The sequence below is a fragment of the Priapulus caudatus genome, unplaced genomic scaffold, assembly GCF_000485595.1.
Source record: "Priapulus caudatus unplaced genomic scaffold, Priapulus_caudatus-5.0.1 Scaffold1244, whole genome shotgun sequence".
Taxonomy (NCBI): Eukaryota; Metazoa; Priapulida; class Priapulimorpha; order Priapulimorphida; family Priapulidae; genus Priapulus; species Priapulus caudatus.
In genome coordinates this window covers 46,933-64,321 of record NW_014578305.1, presented here as the reverse complement: position 1 = coordinate 64,321, position 17,389 = coordinate 46,933, and the positions used below count along the sequence as shown (strand labels likewise).

General features: G+C 43.2%; 2 protein-coding genes across 5 annotated transcripts in view; one reads left to right on the top strand and one right to left on the bottom strand.

Annotated features, from left to right (window-relative positions):
* Positions 1-3,450, top strand: part of LOC106815940 (putative N-acetylglucosamine-6-phosphate deacetylase) — a 16,194-nt gene extending 12,744 nt beyond the window's left edge. For all 3 annotated transcript variants that reach the window (XM_014820472.1, XM_014820474.1, XM_014820473.1), the window contains exons 8-10: positions 303-447; positions 1,397-1,573; positions 2,857-3,450. In XM_014820472.1, the coding sequence (XP_014675958.1) occupies positions 303-447; positions 1,397-1,573; positions 2,857-3,041 (507 nt within the window). In that variant the 3' untranslated portion in view covers positions 3,042-3,450. The remainder of the gene's footprint in view (positions 1-302; positions 448-1,396; positions 1,574-2,856) is intronic.
* A 1,274-nt stretch (positions 3,451-4,724) lies between these two features.
* The window catches only part of LOC106815943 (RING finger protein 121-like), a 13,735-nt gene continuing 1,070 nt past the window's right edge, over positions 4,725-17,389 (bottom strand). The window contains exons 2-8 of one of the 2 annotated variants that reach the window (XM_014820479.1): positions 12,596-12,634; positions 11,351-11,492; positions 10,529-10,683; positions 9,639-9,867; positions 7,930-8,069; positions 7,342-7,443; positions 4,725-6,855 (exon numbers count right to left, since the gene is read on the bottom strand). In XM_014820479.1, coding sequence (XP_014675965.1) covers positions 6,735-6,855; positions 7,342-7,443; positions 7,930-8,069; positions 9,639-9,867; positions 10,529-10,683; positions 11,351-11,446 — 843 coding nt within the window. In that variant the 5' untranslated portion in view covers positions 11,447-11,492; positions 12,596-12,634 and the 3' untranslated portion in view covers positions 4,725-6,734. The remainder of the gene's footprint in view (positions 6,856-7,341; positions 7,444-7,929; positions 8,070-9,638; positions 9,868-10,528; positions 10,684-11,350; positions 11,493-12,595; positions 12,635-17,389) is intronic. The other variant, XM_014820476.1, reaches the window with a different exon arrangement.

Below are 17,389 nucleotides of genomic sequence, written 5' to 3'. Positions count from 1 at the left end.
CACACACACACACACACACACACACACACACACACACACACACACACACACACACACACGCACGCACTCGTTCACACATGTACTCACACACACACATGCAGGCATGCCCATGCACAGACTGTCACACACACATACAAACACTCACAAATACGCACAAGTGCAGATACCTGCATGCACACGCTGATGCAAACAGATGCACGCAGATGCACGTACGCGCGCATGCACACGCGTACACACATGAGTACATGCACACACGCATGTTCTCCTTTGTCGCAGCTAACCATATTATATCAAATTTTCAGTTTCATCATCGCGACCCTGGCCTCATTGGCCTACTCGCCAGTGATGTCATCACGGAAGGTCACGACCTCTTCTATGGAATCATTGCCGATGGAGTGCACACTCATCCTGCAGCGTTGAGAATGGCGCACAGACTACATCCGAAGGGTCCGTATCCATCATCGTCACATGCATGCACAACGCTTACTGTACAATACTGAACATCCAACTTATTAGACACACAAAATGAAATGACAAATTAATTTGTTAATGGAGCATGTATTATAATGATGTTACTTTGACATGGCTGTACCTTTTTCATATGTTTTCACTCGTCCCTGTCTTAAATCCTGTTGCAAGGGTCCGTATGGGTCGTGGAAAACCTGGAAAGTCTTGGCATTTCAAAATATCTTTTTCTGGGTCCAGAAAGTCTTGGAAAATAAGCCCATGAGTCCATCTTGTCTGAAAGGCAATGAAATTTGCTTCAAAAGGAAATGTGTTTATTCACGAAGATTGTATTCAGCTATAATCGCATGCTCATTAAAATGGACCTTTTGGACCTCGTTGAAATTGCTCGTTGAAATGACCCTGGACATCTGGGAAAAATGTTTTTCTTAATTAGGGTTATGTATCTATCTCCCTTATATAAAGGCATCGTGCTGGTGACAGACACCATGCCAGTGATGGGTCTCCTCATTCCCCTACTCCTCCCCTCTCCTCCACCCCCAGATCCTTCTCTGCCTTCCTTCACCTACTCTTTCTTCTCCGCCTCCTCCTTCCGCGTCTCTGACTCACACAGTGTGCTGTATACAGGCGTCGTGTTGGTGATAGAAGCCATGCCAGCAATGGGTCTCCTCATCCCCCTACTCCTCCCCTCTCCTCCACCCCCAGATCCTTCTCCAGCTTCCTTCTCTCCTCCTTCCGCGTCTCTGACTCACACAGTGTGCTGTATACAGGGGTCGTGTTGGTGATAGAAGCCATGCCAGCGATGGGTCTCCTCATTCCCCTACTCCTCCCCTCTCCTCCACCCCCAGATCCTTCTCCACCTTCCTTCCCTACTCTTTCTTCTCCTCCTCCTCCTTCCGCGTCTCTGACTCACACAGTGTGCTGTATACAGGGGTCGTGTTGGTGACAGACGCCATGGCAGCGATGGGTCTTCCGCCCGGCCGCCATCACCTCGGTCAGCAGCTGGTGGACGTGTCAGCGACCGAGGCCGTCCTGGTCGGCACGGACACGCTAGCCGGCAGCATCGCGACCATGCAGACGTGCGTGCAGTTCTTCTACCATAACACAGGTGAGCGCCTCCACGCCTCGCTCGATCTCTCGTAGTCACATTCGCCGTTGCGTATCAGCGGAGGTGGATGCAGTTTTGTCGCAGTCACATGAGCCATTCCAAAGAGACGAAGGGTAACGGAAGGGAGGGCATCCATTCCCAGTTTAACAAATAGAAAAGTATGCCATTTCCCAGTTTTTTAAACCACACTCAGATTTCCCACATCCCAGTTTACTTCTATTCCAGAATCACAAAAGATTTGTCATGTTTCTCGCTTTACAGATAATTTAAATGGTCTGTTCCTACCTTTTTACCGATAAAATGATAGTAAGTTAACACAAATCATAATTACATTAATACCCCATATCAAGGGCGTCAACAGCTTCTCAAAAGTGTGGGGGGGGGACATTTTGAGGCAGCAGAGCAACGGAGCGGGGGCTTGGTAAGGACTTTTTATTTTTGAGTATTAAAAACAGGCATTTGAATGCATTGTAGAGTGAAAATCAAGCAAAGTTTATGATGCTGCAAAATTAGTAGTTTATGCAGAAAATACAGGAATTTACTTTAGATGCTCTGTGGTGTGATCTGTGGAAGTGCTTTTCAGTCATGGTTCTGATCCCAAAAAAGTGGGTGGGGGAGACAAATGATATGATGCCCCCCCCCTTGGAATTACTTTTGAAAGTGGGTGGGGGGGGGCTTGTCCCCCCTGTTGATGCCCTTGCCCCATATAAGTAATGAGGTCCAGAAAAAAACCTTATAACACGAAAATGCTTCAGGTGAAGGACGTTTACCAGTTGACTTCCATTATGTAATTGTAGATGTGTTGATTGTGTTCCCATGGAACAATTTTTGGATAGAAAAATTACACTACATAGGCATATTAATGTTTCATCAATGTTATGTTATTTTATATGATGTCATATTATATTATTTAATTATGTAACTCACTAACGTGATGATAGTGTAAAGGAAAGGAAGTCAAGAATTATAATTTCTCTGAGGGAGAGGCGAGGTGCAATAAGAGCATCAGGCTATGAACTGGAGGCAAAAACTGTGTATTGTTAGTTGCCGTTCTTAGTTAGTTGGCAGATGAACTCTTTTTAGAGCTCCCTATAGCAGTTGAGACCATTGATACCGGGTAGGATCATCAGGAATAAAGATCTGCAAATCCTCTTCTACAAGGTGTAAGTTCGTACATGCGTGCGTGCGTGCACGTGTGTGCATGTACATAGGGCGTGTATGCAATATGCTTTATGCGTGCGTTAAAAGTTCGTGCGTGCATACCTGACTCCCGCCCGTTGCAGAGTGCAGTCCCGTCCAGGCGCTGGAGGCGGCGACGTTGCATCCAGCTCGTCTGCTCGGCGTGACACGTGACAAGGGAACGCTGGACTACGGCACGCACGCTGACTTCCTGTGGCTCGACAACGATCTGACCGTCAAGGCGACATACATTGCCGGCAAGCAAGTGTGGGGAGCCGACCACACATAGTCAGCACAAAACAATGCAACGTCTTCAAAGCATTTGCTGCTGTCCTGCACATATAATGAGGAGTTAATGATAATAGATTATTATATGTATATATATATATAAATATAGATAGATCTGTCATTATTCACTCCCGAGATAATATATGCTCACTGCGTGAACTCATCGTTGAAAGCTTTGGTTAATGGCACCTCGCGGTGTGGCTTATCAAATTATCGATCAGGGCTGGAGGAAAAAGGAGTTGATTCTGGTATCAGGTATGTGGATCATGAACCGATTTAGAACGGGAGTAGTAGCATCAGGAGCGGAATTGTATACATTAGTTTGTGGTGTAACAATTAGTAACCATAAGTTACTGATTTATATATTGTGTCACGAGTAAATAAAACACTAGTTATTTGTTTTTATGCTCTCCTGATGTTACATGTAATGTATTTGTTATTGATGTTGTAAGGATGATATTGCCTACACCTAAATTCCAGCTGCTAATCTCATGGAATCTCACTATTCACAAACGTTACCATGGCAACGTCTGCTGTCTACACCTTGCCACTACCTCTGCTTAGTCTGCTACCTTCTGTAATTTGTTCTTATTGCTGCTATGGGTTTGTATGTGTTCATTGTATTGACGCTGCTGGATAAATGCAAGCATTTGCCACGTGCACCGTGCAGTCATGAGTACACTCTCTCAATGTAACGTCTTTCCTATGAAAGCGTATCTCGTGCATATGCACGCATTGATGTGCGGTGATAAACATTAGTTTTATGGCAACGTGGTGATGCTAGTTGGACAATTACTATACACCTATCATTTATTGTCACCACGAGTGATATTCATACACCATACACACATAGCAGTCTCAGGGCTGCCAACATTGGGTGATAGGTGAGAGTGAGATGCGAGGGAGCGAAGCGACCGAAGGGGGGAGGGAGGGTGAAGGGGGTTTCCCCCCTCCCACGGTAGGGAGCTTTTGCATTTTATAACGTCAATTTGTGCAATTTGGTGCATACTAAAGTGACTGTTTTCAGATATTGTAAGATTTTTTTTTGCTGTGCGTGAGATATTTCAGCGTTGTATTCATGAAGAGATATTCATGCGTGAGATATCTCAGCATTTTTTTTGCTGTGCGTGAGATATTGTAAGATCAGCGTGAGAGCGTGAGATTTGGTCAAAATGCGTCTCACGGTCAATGCGTGAGAGTTGGCAGCCCTGCAGTCTCTCAGGTGAAATGGCCAGCCAGTGTACTACTAAGTACTAACTCTAAAACATGCAACTAGTATGTAGTTATTATTTGTAAATAATATAACTATAATTATGTGCTTAATGTGTATTTTAAAGTGATGGGGTTATTTATATAATCGAGCTGGGTTTTCTGCATTTCCATATTCATGTTTGCAAACAAAGCTTAATGACGTTTCTGTATAAAACAATGTTTTGTGATGCCAGCATGTTTCTCACTGTATCCTACTTTCTTTACTATACAAGTGACATTGAGCACGTATTGAAGTGCACGCATTACAAGTTAAATATAATTGATGGGTTGATGTGTGGAAATGTGATTATCGCAGTTAATGTTTAGAAGATGGATTGTGTTGGATTATTTCTTATATATAACTATATATTTTATTGCTATGGTGAGTTTTTGTGTAAACCTATAACCTGGCTATAAAACTTCTTTTCACATATTTTTACAATTTTCACTTTTTAATGGAAACAATCAATATTTATTTGTACATGTCGACGCACACCACATATTAAATACCCAGGTAAAAACTGGTTAAACACATATAATACAACCTGCCCATCATTCCCACCTAGTACGGAACCACAGCAACATCATTTGTTGCTTACAATATATGCAGCAGCTTGGAACCAAGGTGAACATAGTTATCACAGGATTTCACTAACTGCACCATCACATCGGCATAAAATGCCATGTCGTGTTAGTAATAGAAACTAGTTTTATTTTCACCAAATAAAGCAAGAAAACTGCGACATATTTGCAGCAGATCATTCTGCGTGTAATCCAGCTGGTAAAACTGTACGTTCCACGAGTGCGTGCAGGTAATTCACTGCTGTGAATATTGGAATAAATTCATTGGCTTTCCGGACAATGTTAGGAGTAATCTTTCGAATTATAAAGTATATTTGTTGAGCTTAATTGAAGATTTTAAGATTGAACTATCACTAACGAGTCATGAACAATACACTGTATTTATCCTAAAATACAATTGCTGCTGTGAATTCTGTGCAGGGGACTTTGAAGTGTGACACACATGGCGGACTCACTCGTAACTGAAGATATTCCTGATACATATATTGACACAGAAAGGAATAACGGGAGCCTTGGTGGTTGGTTACATGTTCACAGAGAAGGAACAACGGGAACTTGGGTCATGTTTTCCTGGAGGAGGAGGAACGGCTGACGACCAAAACAACAGTGAACGTTCAGATGCAAAACATTATCATGTGGCAAACGTAGCTAGGCCCCTCAGTAGATACGCCTCATCAGGGACGTAGTGGTGGGACAGATTTGCGGCAGACTACCTTTTCATTCATCGTGCTCACGCAACAAATAAACCTGTCGTTGATATTTCGCAATCATTAAGATGTTCATAGAATCCATTCAGTTCACAGCGTCGCATTTTCTCTCGCACATTGCGCATCTCCTTGCCACTGAGAACTTATCTCATCATAGTGTCTCACTGCTGGAACTACGCACGTCCCCACTCTCTTGCCGCATCGAATGGCCCTTGTTATTGTGACTCGGCCCATTCAAAAATGGAGTTATCCATAGTCACCTGACTTTGAGAACCAATCAGACTTCGGCAGACATGACAGACATGTGGACCATCGACATTGACTCGACACTGAAGGTCACGCGAATGAACCAACCAATAAAATTTTACCGGGCGAGCATACTTTGCCCAACCTCGAAAATAACTAGACCGAAAGCAGAATGAACGTTTGGTAATATGGTCACCTCGAAAATGTCTAAGATCGTTGCAGCAAAATTTACACGGCGACCGAGATGAGAGATTTTTAGTCACGCCTGCACGCACATCGGCGCGACCATTCAGACACGGTTTTGTGCTGGTTCGTTCAGGGTAGGTTAATGTACACCATTCAACTCTTTGCATCGTCTGACTTCAACCTAGTGCTGCAATGAGCAACTTGTGGGCCAGTCCGTCCCTTACAACGTCCTTACACTCTTACATGCCTTGCTCACTTAATGACCCTTGCACACTTACAACATAGATATAAAAACATCGGGTGGATATTCAACAGGGAATTCACATCTAGTGACAACTCCCAGAATGTAAGTACTAGTACGTTACACAGCCACCACCTCCTCCTCCCATCCCCTCCCCCTCACCTCTCCTCTCCACTCTTCCCTTCTCCCCGTATTCTATCTTCCACTCTCCTGCTCTCTCTCCTCTCATCCTCTTCTCTCTCATACTGTCTCCTCTACTCCTCCCCTCTCGCCTCCTCTCCTTCCCTTCCCTCCTCTATCCGTTCTCTCCCCTCTCCTCTCCACTAATCTCCTTTGCTCTCTTCCTCTGTTGATCGTTAAATGTCTAGCACTGCTACTACACGAAGCTGTCGCAGCGACGCATCTCTTCTCCTCCCAATGCTCTGGTCGTTAAGTGCCGTGAACCTTCTCGCCACCATGGGGAACTGTCCGTTGGCGGGGGCTACTCGAGACCGAGCAGGTAGTTGATGCCCTGCACGGCGGATATGATGAGTGGCTGCCACGCAACCATGTATCGTATCCAGTCGAGCAGTTGTCCGTAGAGAACGTGCGGCCGCTCCCAGCTAGTGATCATGAGGAACAACCCGACGGTCAAAGAAAACACAGACGCGTGCAGGCATACACGTACGCAAAAGATCTTACTGTCAACAGAGCATTCACTCCACTATGCGTGACTGACCCATCTGCCAGGAGTGATCGAGTCACAGCCAATCATTGTTGCAATGAGATGCTCTAACAAGAGTGCTCAGCAACAAAGTAACGCAAAATTGGCAACATGGGATGCACGTGTGATTACCGAGTACAACCTGGTATCTTAGCTTGACAGACCTTAGCAACAGTAACTAAGAGGGAATAATTATTACACTCACGCGAATTAGACAGGTCATCTCTGGTAACCAGGAGGATACCCTTGCCACAATTTTAAAACGCAGATGACCAGTAAGAATGAACCAACAGACACGTGGATGCATGCAGTATTGCAATGATACTTTCACATTGTATAGAGTTTGGATAACACTAGGTTCATATTACATGCTTTGAAAGGATACGGATTCTTGAACACCCTCTTCAGGTCTACTTTCTCCCTGCAGTAAGGACAAATCTGCTTCTTTCCTATGATGCACCATCCTCGAATGCAAAACTCATGAAAGCTGTGACAAGGTTAAAGATGCAACAAACATCATGAACTGGAAAGCAACAGAGAGACAACCTCATGGTGGAAAAATGAGATGATCCGGTTAAAACGTTTTCTTCACTATCTGTATTTTGCATAGACTTTGTGGCATTAAATATATCCAGACACAGTGCTATGAAAATGTGAAGTTACCATAATCTCTCATATATTGCCTTTCTCACAAACTGTTAACTTTGTGGTTAAAAAGTCCTTAATACACTGCTAGTTTCTAAGATATAAGACTACTGGTTACGCTATACATATCTACGCACACATGCACACACGCACAGACACACACACACAAATACAACTACTGGTTACGCTATACATATCTACGCACACATGCACACACGCACAGACACACACACACAAATACACCCACACGCGCAATCACACATGAACGCAAGCAAGCACACACAAAAACGCATTAGCACATACGCACACGGTCAGGCACAAAGGATACACATGTCCGCAGTTTAGCTGGTACGTTTTTTCTATGACAGCTGAATCGTTGTCACCCAGCGTGACCAACAGGTGGTTGCCGCACACTGAACAGATGCCCGGTTCAAGACCTCGTGCGGGCAGGCCACTGTGAGAGTAGTACTGAAAGACAAGCAATATTATTACTTACTACACAGACTTCATTGATTGTATCTTCTTGGCTCCATTCACGCAGCATGGGCTCTCTGCAACCTCGCTGCTTTGGCTTCTGTAATGGGCTTTGTACAGCAGCGTATTCACTCATATGTTGGTGAGGTTGTTAGTAGTGCGCTGTTTCCCTAAACGCATTTCTACATCAGGTGTCAACTGAAGCAATTCGAGATGAAGTGCCTTGCTCTTTACGTACATAATAAAGGGAGGTAATAAAGGGAGAGTCCCTATAATGGAGAGGAGCTCGGTGGTAGCAGCAGTAACTATAGCTGTACTGCAGTAGTGTCTATAGAAGAAAATTTGAATAAAGTGCCTTATTCATGACACAACAGTAGTGATCACATTGGGGCTCAAACTCCAGACCACCGGCATTACCATAAATCACATACATAGGACAGCGTAACAGCATGGTAATAAGATGAGAATTTATTGTGTCCCAGGTGCTTTTTCAACATCTTCTGTAATATTATTTAATTAAAAATTCACGAGGCAGATAAAATTTCAACTCTCATGAACAATAACAAAGGCATGGCTACATCTTGCATCTGGACACATCATGGGAACCAACACGCACAGATATATCATATGTACTGTCAAATCTGTATATAAAGGTAATTTGCAAGGGAAATGCCAAATGTGTTCTCTATAGACTGCTGTCCATTGTACAGAGGTTGTTTCACTGTGTAACTACCTTTCAAGATAAATACTAAATGTACTTTATAAAGACGTATCCATTCTATAAAGGTGGTTTCACTGTATAACTATCTCACTTAATGAATAATACTTAAAGGGATCCTTTACTCTAGGTTCTAGGGTTATTTTCAGTTAATTTAGGTTAAAATTACGCTACATAAAAAGTTTCATGGTTCAATCACCATTAGAAATATTTTTTTTTAATGTTTTAAAACTAATGACTACAGTTTGATTACAACGACGGTGGCGCCACTCAGAGCGCACGATCTGAAAAGTTGCGCAAAACGACTTTTCAGCCAAGGGCTACATACCGAGGGTGTTTCTTATTTATTAATTTAAAAGCAAAAGGATTGTAATATCTTATAAACGACATATAGTTTCAGTTATATTATGGATAAATTTGTCCTAAAATGAACATTGTTCGGTTAAATAGCATTTAGGTATAAATATAATTGCACCTTTGTGATTAGCCCTTGGTCTGTAACGTGCAAAATATATTGGGAAATGCGCAACATTTTCAGGGTGGCAGCACAGTCGCGGGTGTCAATGGCGCCGTTCAAATTTAGTAGCGTTGATGTATAATTAATTATAACAATTAAATTAGGTATCTGGTAACAAGTACGTGTGGGTATAGACGATTTGTTATACAATAAGTACAGTTGTATGCAGTAAAATCCTAGAGTCTAGTATCCCTTTAATGTATCCTTCATAAACAAGTGTTCGTTCCATAAGCTGGTGACAGCTAACCCAGACTCGACTCTACATGATGGGATACCGGTGGCGCGGCATCACAATCATGATGTAACCGCGTCGTCTCTCAGCACTTACCCCGACCTTCGCTGCGATCTTGTCTGTGCAGATCTCAGCGAGGTCACGTCCGACGACGCCATAGTAGAGGCCGTAGTAGAGACAGAGGATGCCGAAGTCCATCCAGGTGTTGGGTTTAGCGAGGAACAGAGCGTTGACGCCAAGCAGTGTGAGCATGATAGCGAGGTAGCCAACGATGCCGAGACCGTAGCTAATCTTATAGATGAGATAGAACCACTTGTAGACCAACCTGCATGGGGAGAGAGGAAACATGTGGTTGACATGCCCATCCGAGCGAGAGAACAATGCATCCTTATAATATGCCAACATTCGGGATTATTTACGATAGAGTAAAAAGGAGGGCCGTTTACATCACCGATTGTACTAGATATTCCCTAGCAGAAAACTGACCTATCTATCTGAGCAAGATAGGACCTTAGATATTGTTGCTAGATTGATCACGTTGCACCAGTTTGTACGTGTTTTTCACGCATGCCCAGCAAAATGTTTAACTGGAAGCATTTTAGTTCCAGCAGTCTTTTACTAGTTTAGAATGTTTTATCACAACAAGGATTGGCTAAAACTGCCTGTCAATCACACCATGGATAACAAGTTATTTTACTTTCCTGTGTGCCACTGGATATCGACAAATGTGCGAGTACAACAACAATATCAATCACTATCACTCTGTGCAGATCATGATTCAGTTACGTAAAATTCCTTCATCCACTTTCATTTGTAAACGTATTCCTCACAGACTTCACTGTACACTACGTTATGATGAACTATAACTAGCCTCACTTGGTTTGCTCATTCACCAGACTCAACCAGTTTTGCAAACGATTGTTCCATTTGCCACCGAAATCTACTTGACTTTTTAATTATCGACTACTCATTAGGGACGGACTTACCTGGGCGTTGACCCAGCCAGTAGCGGTCGGGTAGCTTTGAACATTACAAATCCTGTAGCCATGTTGAAAACGCACCAACATATAATGAATCGCCACCAATGATGTGACACGCAGATTCCGACAGGAATCACCATCATTGCAATCAATGTCAGCAGCTAAAAAATTATAACACAACGTAAAAAGATATGCCTGCAGAGCATAGAATATCAGAGCTGGAATGTCACCATGGTACCAACAGCAGGTGCCATGGTTTCCCTCTTTACTTGCCATGATTACCCAGAAGCCTCATATTCTCATGACAATAAACTGCACTATCTAATTTGTCTCTGTCCCTTTCCAATAAATCATATGTAATCTAAGTCTGTTTGTTCCACATAAATAGTTGTTAAAAACTAAATGGCATTGATAACCATTCATTGAAGGAAATATATCCCTTAGTGTTTCCCCTGGCCAAAAACGTCTGTGAGATGGTGATTTTTTTTTGGCGTGTTAGCATTTTGAGGTCCTAGCAAAGTGATCTAGGGGGGCCGGGGGCATGGCCCCGGAAGATTTTTGAAAAAATGGTGCAATTTGGTGCATTATAGCTATTCGGAACACATTGTATGAGATTTTCGTCAGTGAGGCGGTGTTTTTGACAAATTTCTGTGTGGCGGCTGAGAATTTATGGGAAGCGGCCCGCCTCACTCGTGTCAATGCAGGGGAAACACTGCCTTGGTACCCCTCTAATTTGTCACAGTGCTATGAAGTGGCGATTAAACACAAGGCAGCACTCGCCTCGTTTAAAAAAAGCTCAAATCCAACCTCAACACCATCAGAACATACCTGGTAGGATCGAAAATGAAGCTTCTTCCACTGCACTAGTGCCACCTGGGCGACGAATATGGCGGCGATAAGGATGAGGACCATCTCAGCATGCATGGCTTCATGTCCACGATGCTTCTCATGCAGCTTCTGATGCTCCAGCCTGCAGCAATGAGAAGATCCAGTACAGCCGTTGGCATCCGCATCTTACGTATCGTATGAAGTATCGATATTAAAGGCCCCCGCACACAGTGAGGTGCCTGCTGAGCAGGAAGCTCTCGCTCCGTGCACAGCAGGAACCTCACTGTGTGTGCAGGGTCGATCTCACCGAGTTTTCGGTCTCGCGAGGCGGCGAGGAAAATATCTGTCATGCTTGATAATTTTGGTCTCGCGAGGCTGAACTTACTGTTGGCGCATGCGTGTTTAGTTATTCCGAAATGGCTGTGCATTTTGATTGGTTCAGACGTGCACCCGCTCCAATGACCGCTTCGTGCCCCCGTGCACCAGACAGTGGCACCCGCGGTGAGACTCCTGCTCAGCACGAAGCTCATCGTGTGCGGGGGTGAGAGGTTCCTGATGACCACGGAGCATCAGCTTCGTGCTGAGCAGGAGTCTCACCGTGTGTGGGGCCTTTAGCTAGTGTTGTCAATCGATTGTAATTTCGTAATCGATCATCGGTTGGACCCAAGTAACCGATGATCGGTTACAATCGGTTACTCGGAGTGTTGAATGCCTGCGTGTGCGTAACGTCGTGTGCATGTACGTGTGTGCATGTATGTGCTTGTTTAGCCCTGTTTACTGTTTGTTTTGCACTGTTTACTACTGTGTATAATACATGTATGTTAATAAAGGATAACTTGTATAGTAGCGATAATATCTCTGATTCTCATCACTTTTCCAAGTTTTCTTGTTCAAGTTTTACATTTCTTTCGATTTTTTTTTTTCCGATGAAATCGATTATGGATTTTGAAAACCAAGCGCTTGGTTCGAGGCCACTATTCAACCGATGATCGAGTATAATCGATGATCGTGACATCACTACCTTTAGCACATCTCCTCCACAGAGATGTAGAGTGGCAAAGTGGTCCAGAGGACAGACACATGCATCCATAAATCACACATCAGAGTTTTTAGAATATATTTTTGTTTAGAAAGTACTAGATACACCCATAAATAACAGTATCAGAAGAGATCAGATGAGGCTCGAACAGCCGTATTACTATGACTCTGGCTTTGAACTCTATGCGAATCTGGGTGGAGGCTTACCTAGCCGTTCTTGATCAGTAGTTGTGACATGTCTAATGTCTAAAAAAACAAGGTTATGAGTAGTTTACAAATCATGTGAATATACGCATGGTTAAAACATGTTTTTACTATAGTGTAGATTTCACGAGACAGAGAGAGCACATTCAACCTTCATAAAAATGTATTGACCACACTGGTAGCAATCAACGTTTTACCAATATAACAAACTACTAACTAGTGCTATAACTATAAGTCTCATAACCTCATAACTCACTGTCATAAGGAATAGACTTAAAACTCCAATAGAATATAGCAAAGACAGAGAGACATACAAAGTTTTTTACTGGGAGACAAGTTAACAATGCAGATTCCAGTATGAAGCCACAGCAACCCAAAAGTGGTAGTGTGTAACATCCTGCACACTGCCTACCTAAGTTAAGACACTATGACACATCTACATACGACTTATGCAACATTTATTCACAAATAGAAGTGCTTTCACTGTAGAGGAGAATGTGCGACCAAAAACCGTATTGCAATATATTGCAATAACGATCAAAACCGTATTGCCAATATTTTCGCAATACGGTTATTGGAATTGTATCCCATGCATGATATAGTAACATAGTTGATGGTTTTTCATATCACCATTATCAAGGCTTCGACACTAGCGGTGGCCGGTGTGGCCCGGGGCATCCAAAAACGTTGATGTGGCCACCAAAATTTCCAAATGTTAAAATTTGTGGCCGCCGGGGCGCAGCTAAATTCAAAGTGTCTATGTGAGTAAAATAAATGTGTTTCGTTACGTGCTAATTCTATTCCAAAAAAGCGAGCATTCGCGGAGGGCGAGCATCACGTACGTCACAGTGGTCAGCATTCTACTGCGTGCATAACGGGCGCACGTTTTCCGTCTAGCTGGCGGCTTGCAACAAGGCACATGTTATTGTGTTAACCGGTATCCGCCTTCTACCCTGGCTAGAAATGTACATCGCTCTGCGACGAATCAGTTCGACTCCGCCGAACCAGTCTAGCGCATGAGGTGCCTAAAACTGAGGGCGGGCGCAGGCCATAGCATATTTTGGCAAGCGCCACTCATACATGTGATACATTGTCCAAGGCGAACCAGACATGCGTGCTAGCACAATACGCTGTCTGCAGTGGTACTGTGGTGGGCGTATGGTAAAAGAACGCGAGCGATGAGAGTTTCCGAATTAGGCAAACAATTGTGCCATAGATAAAAAAATGAATCTGAAATTTCTTCATTTGTTTGTATGTATTTTGTTAAAAATGTGTAAAAATGTTCGGGACACACACTCCGTCCCAATGCGTCCCGGGAAGAGTCGGTAACGGGACGCGGGACCATGGGCAAAATAACGGGACGTCTTGTTTCACTCTCTGAATTGTAGCTTAGCTGCAGCTGGGTGCTTTCACTGGGTTTTCCGGATCCGAAGGCGAAACCTGCCAGCGTTTTCGAAGAAGTTGCGTAGATAAATAACTGAAGCTATTCTCATGAAGATGATCAGTTAAGTTTAATTCGAAGTGTAATATTAGTGCTTTCGTAGAGTTTTATTTTATGGCATTTTCTCTGTCTCTTTAGCGGCACGAAATATTGAACTTTAGTCTTAGACGATGGCTGCTTTTTCTTATTTAAATGCATGCGTACCCAGGCTACTTTGTGATTATAATTATGGTTCTACTTTATTTATGCTTATTAAATCTGCATATTTTTATTTTACAGTTTTCAAAGCCTGCCAGACATTTTAACTTTCATGAGATAAATGTATATGTTTTATCTTAACATGTAAAGCCAGATGTGTTTGTTGCTGTTTATTACAGTTATTGTTTTATTTTATTTGCATGCTCTGTTGACTTTGGATCTTCTTGAACGTCTGAACTTGATCGAGTAGCATGTGGCACGCGGTGTTTACTAAAGTAATGAGTGAAAGTAAAAAATGGTATTCAAGATTCTGGTGAATAATTTGATGGCGTGGAATGGGATAATTCAACATGTGATGCCTCATTCATCAATGTCAGTGTGGCCCATTGTGTGGGGTTGTTTAAAGACTTGTGCAAGTGCATCAGACGGCCCTCAATTTTCAGAATATATATGACAATGCCCGCACGAGATCTGAAAGAAAGATTTATAAGTGTTTTTCTTTGTTTTTCCGGGCCACAGATTTCATTTCGGGCCACCAAAAACTTGAAACAATCATATGATGTTTGGTGGCCCGATGGGCACTGATAAAAAAAGTTGAGTGGTCGAGCCGTTGCATCATATATTTGTATTATATGATATGAATTTAATTTTCTATGTTTTTCGTTGAGAAACAGAAGACGGCAATGTTTTCCCGCCTGACAGTGCACGCCCTCTGTGCCGTAACAATGTCACCCGCTGTATCTGAATCCGGCCTCTCGAAGGCAACTGACGTAGCTGTGAATATCACAATTACCCTGCTGTCATAATTGGCTAATACTGGATCTGAAACTGGGAAACTGAAACTGAAACGTGGGTGCTCGGCTTCAGGCTTGTATCTGCGCGCGCGCGGGCACTTCATGCGGAGCAAGGCTATATATAGAATAACTCCCTAGTTGCCGTGCTCGTGCCGTCGCGCACAGAGGACGTCTGCCCACTCTGCCCGCGCAGTAGTACCCGCGCAGTGCTCCATGCATGGCCGGCTTACAGTAATACTGTAGTCTGTGTGGCACCGCATTGTGGCTTTCGGTAATATCTACACCGCAGTGCATAAATTTTCGAGCCCCATTAACAATATATGACATAAAGGCAAGTGTCCAGTAATTTATTTCTTGTTATACCACCGTATCGTAAAATATCGATATCCGGAAGTTGTATCGCGATATATCGAGTTTTCAAAATATATTGCAATATACCGATATACCGGTATATCGTTACACCCCTAATTCACTGTAGAGCAAAATGTTGCATTAAAATCTGCTAACTTGGTATTTTACGCTTAGTAATAGTAACTTTATACCTATGCACAAATTGAAGAGATTCGGCCATAAGAACAGCGTATATCACATCCTCTAAAATCACATCTGGCAGCATGATGGTGAAAACTTTCTGCAATTTGTGCATAGGTGTGAAGTTAGTGGGTTAAATGCCAAGTTAATTCATTTTTTATCCCCTAGTAAGTCTAACATTATTTCCCTGTTAGTGCCACTTCTGTAGCTCTAGTAGTATAGCCCGCATACAGTTGCCGCAGGGCTATAGAACATTCTATTACGAATGCTAGGGACCAACTTATTCACGGTTACTCGCGGCTATAAAACGTCTGTGGTAGGCAATTAATGCCTCTTATCCGAAGTGAATATGTCTTAAGTTATATCAGCTACTAAAATTTAACCACTAACTATCGTTGAAATGGTCTACTTGCGGTATTTCTTGTGAACGAACATTATTTACGAACCTCAAACGGCCATTTTTGGTGGCGCTGGAGCAGCACCAGTCAGCGGGAACTATGTATTTCCGCACGTGGAGGGGTGGGCAGGTTGTGGACAAAAACATTGTTGTTGTCAAGTAACAAATTAAGCGATAAAAAAAGATTGTAATATTAGTTTTGTCATGAAAGATGAACAAATTACTATTATTAATTTGTTACTTGACAACAACGTTTTTGTTAGCTCTAGTAACTATAGCCCGCGTACAGTTGCCGCTGGCACCAGCGGCAACTGTACGCGGGCTATAGTTACTAGAGCTACGTTTTTGTCCACAACCAACACAACCTGCCCACCCCTCCACGTGCGGAAATACATATAGTTCCCGCTGACTGGCTGGAGTAAGTTGGTCCCGAGCATTCGTAATAGAATGTTCTATAGCCCTGCGGCAACTGTACGCGGGCTATAGACTAGAGCTACCACTTCTGCAGTTCGTCAGTTGTCAACAAGTGGCGTAGTTCATTGGGTAGGTTGTGAGCAGGACATAACATTAACACACTAACCACTGAGAGTAACACTATCACTGTTACTGAGCAACAATTCTAACCACAGCCAGGCTGCCTGGCTGGTGGTTGGTGTCAATTATTTGCCCGGCAATGCCAATGGTGAGAACTCATTCGAGTCATTGATCAATGTACATTACTCATGGCATTACTCATTAGTATTACTATTACTATTAGTATTGCTCATAGGGTCTATGTCCCCCAGGGTACTGCCGGAACGTAACCTGGTACTATCTAATATGCTGGACCGTACCTCGCCTACTCCACTAACGAGTCTAGGGAGTCGCCTACGCCTACTCCACTAACGAGTCTAGGGAGTCGCCTACGCCTACTCCCTAACCCTTACCATATCAAATAGTTACCAGGTTACGTTCCGGTATACCGGATAGTAACCAGGGTACGTTCCGGCAGTACCCTGGGGGACATAGACCCTATGGCTATGAGCATTAGTATTACTATTGCTGATACTGATAGGGTTTATGTCCCCCAGGGTACTGCCACTACTGCCGGAACGTACCCTGAGGGTTCAAGGATAGAGATGATGTCCAGTACGGTGATTCGATAGGATGATGTTAGTTGATAAGATAGGACTGGACATCTGGTATACCGGTGGACTGGCGGACTGGTGGTATACCGGACCGTAACCAGGGTACGTTCCGGCAGTACCGGTACCCTGGGGGACATAGACAGTATGACTATGAGTTAGTATGAGCATTAGTACTATTAGTATTACTATTACTATTAGTAAATTAGTATTACTATTAGTAAATTAGTATTACTATTAATAGTATTACTATTCGTATTACTACTATTACTAGTATTACTATTAGTAGGGTAGTATTACTATTAATAGTAT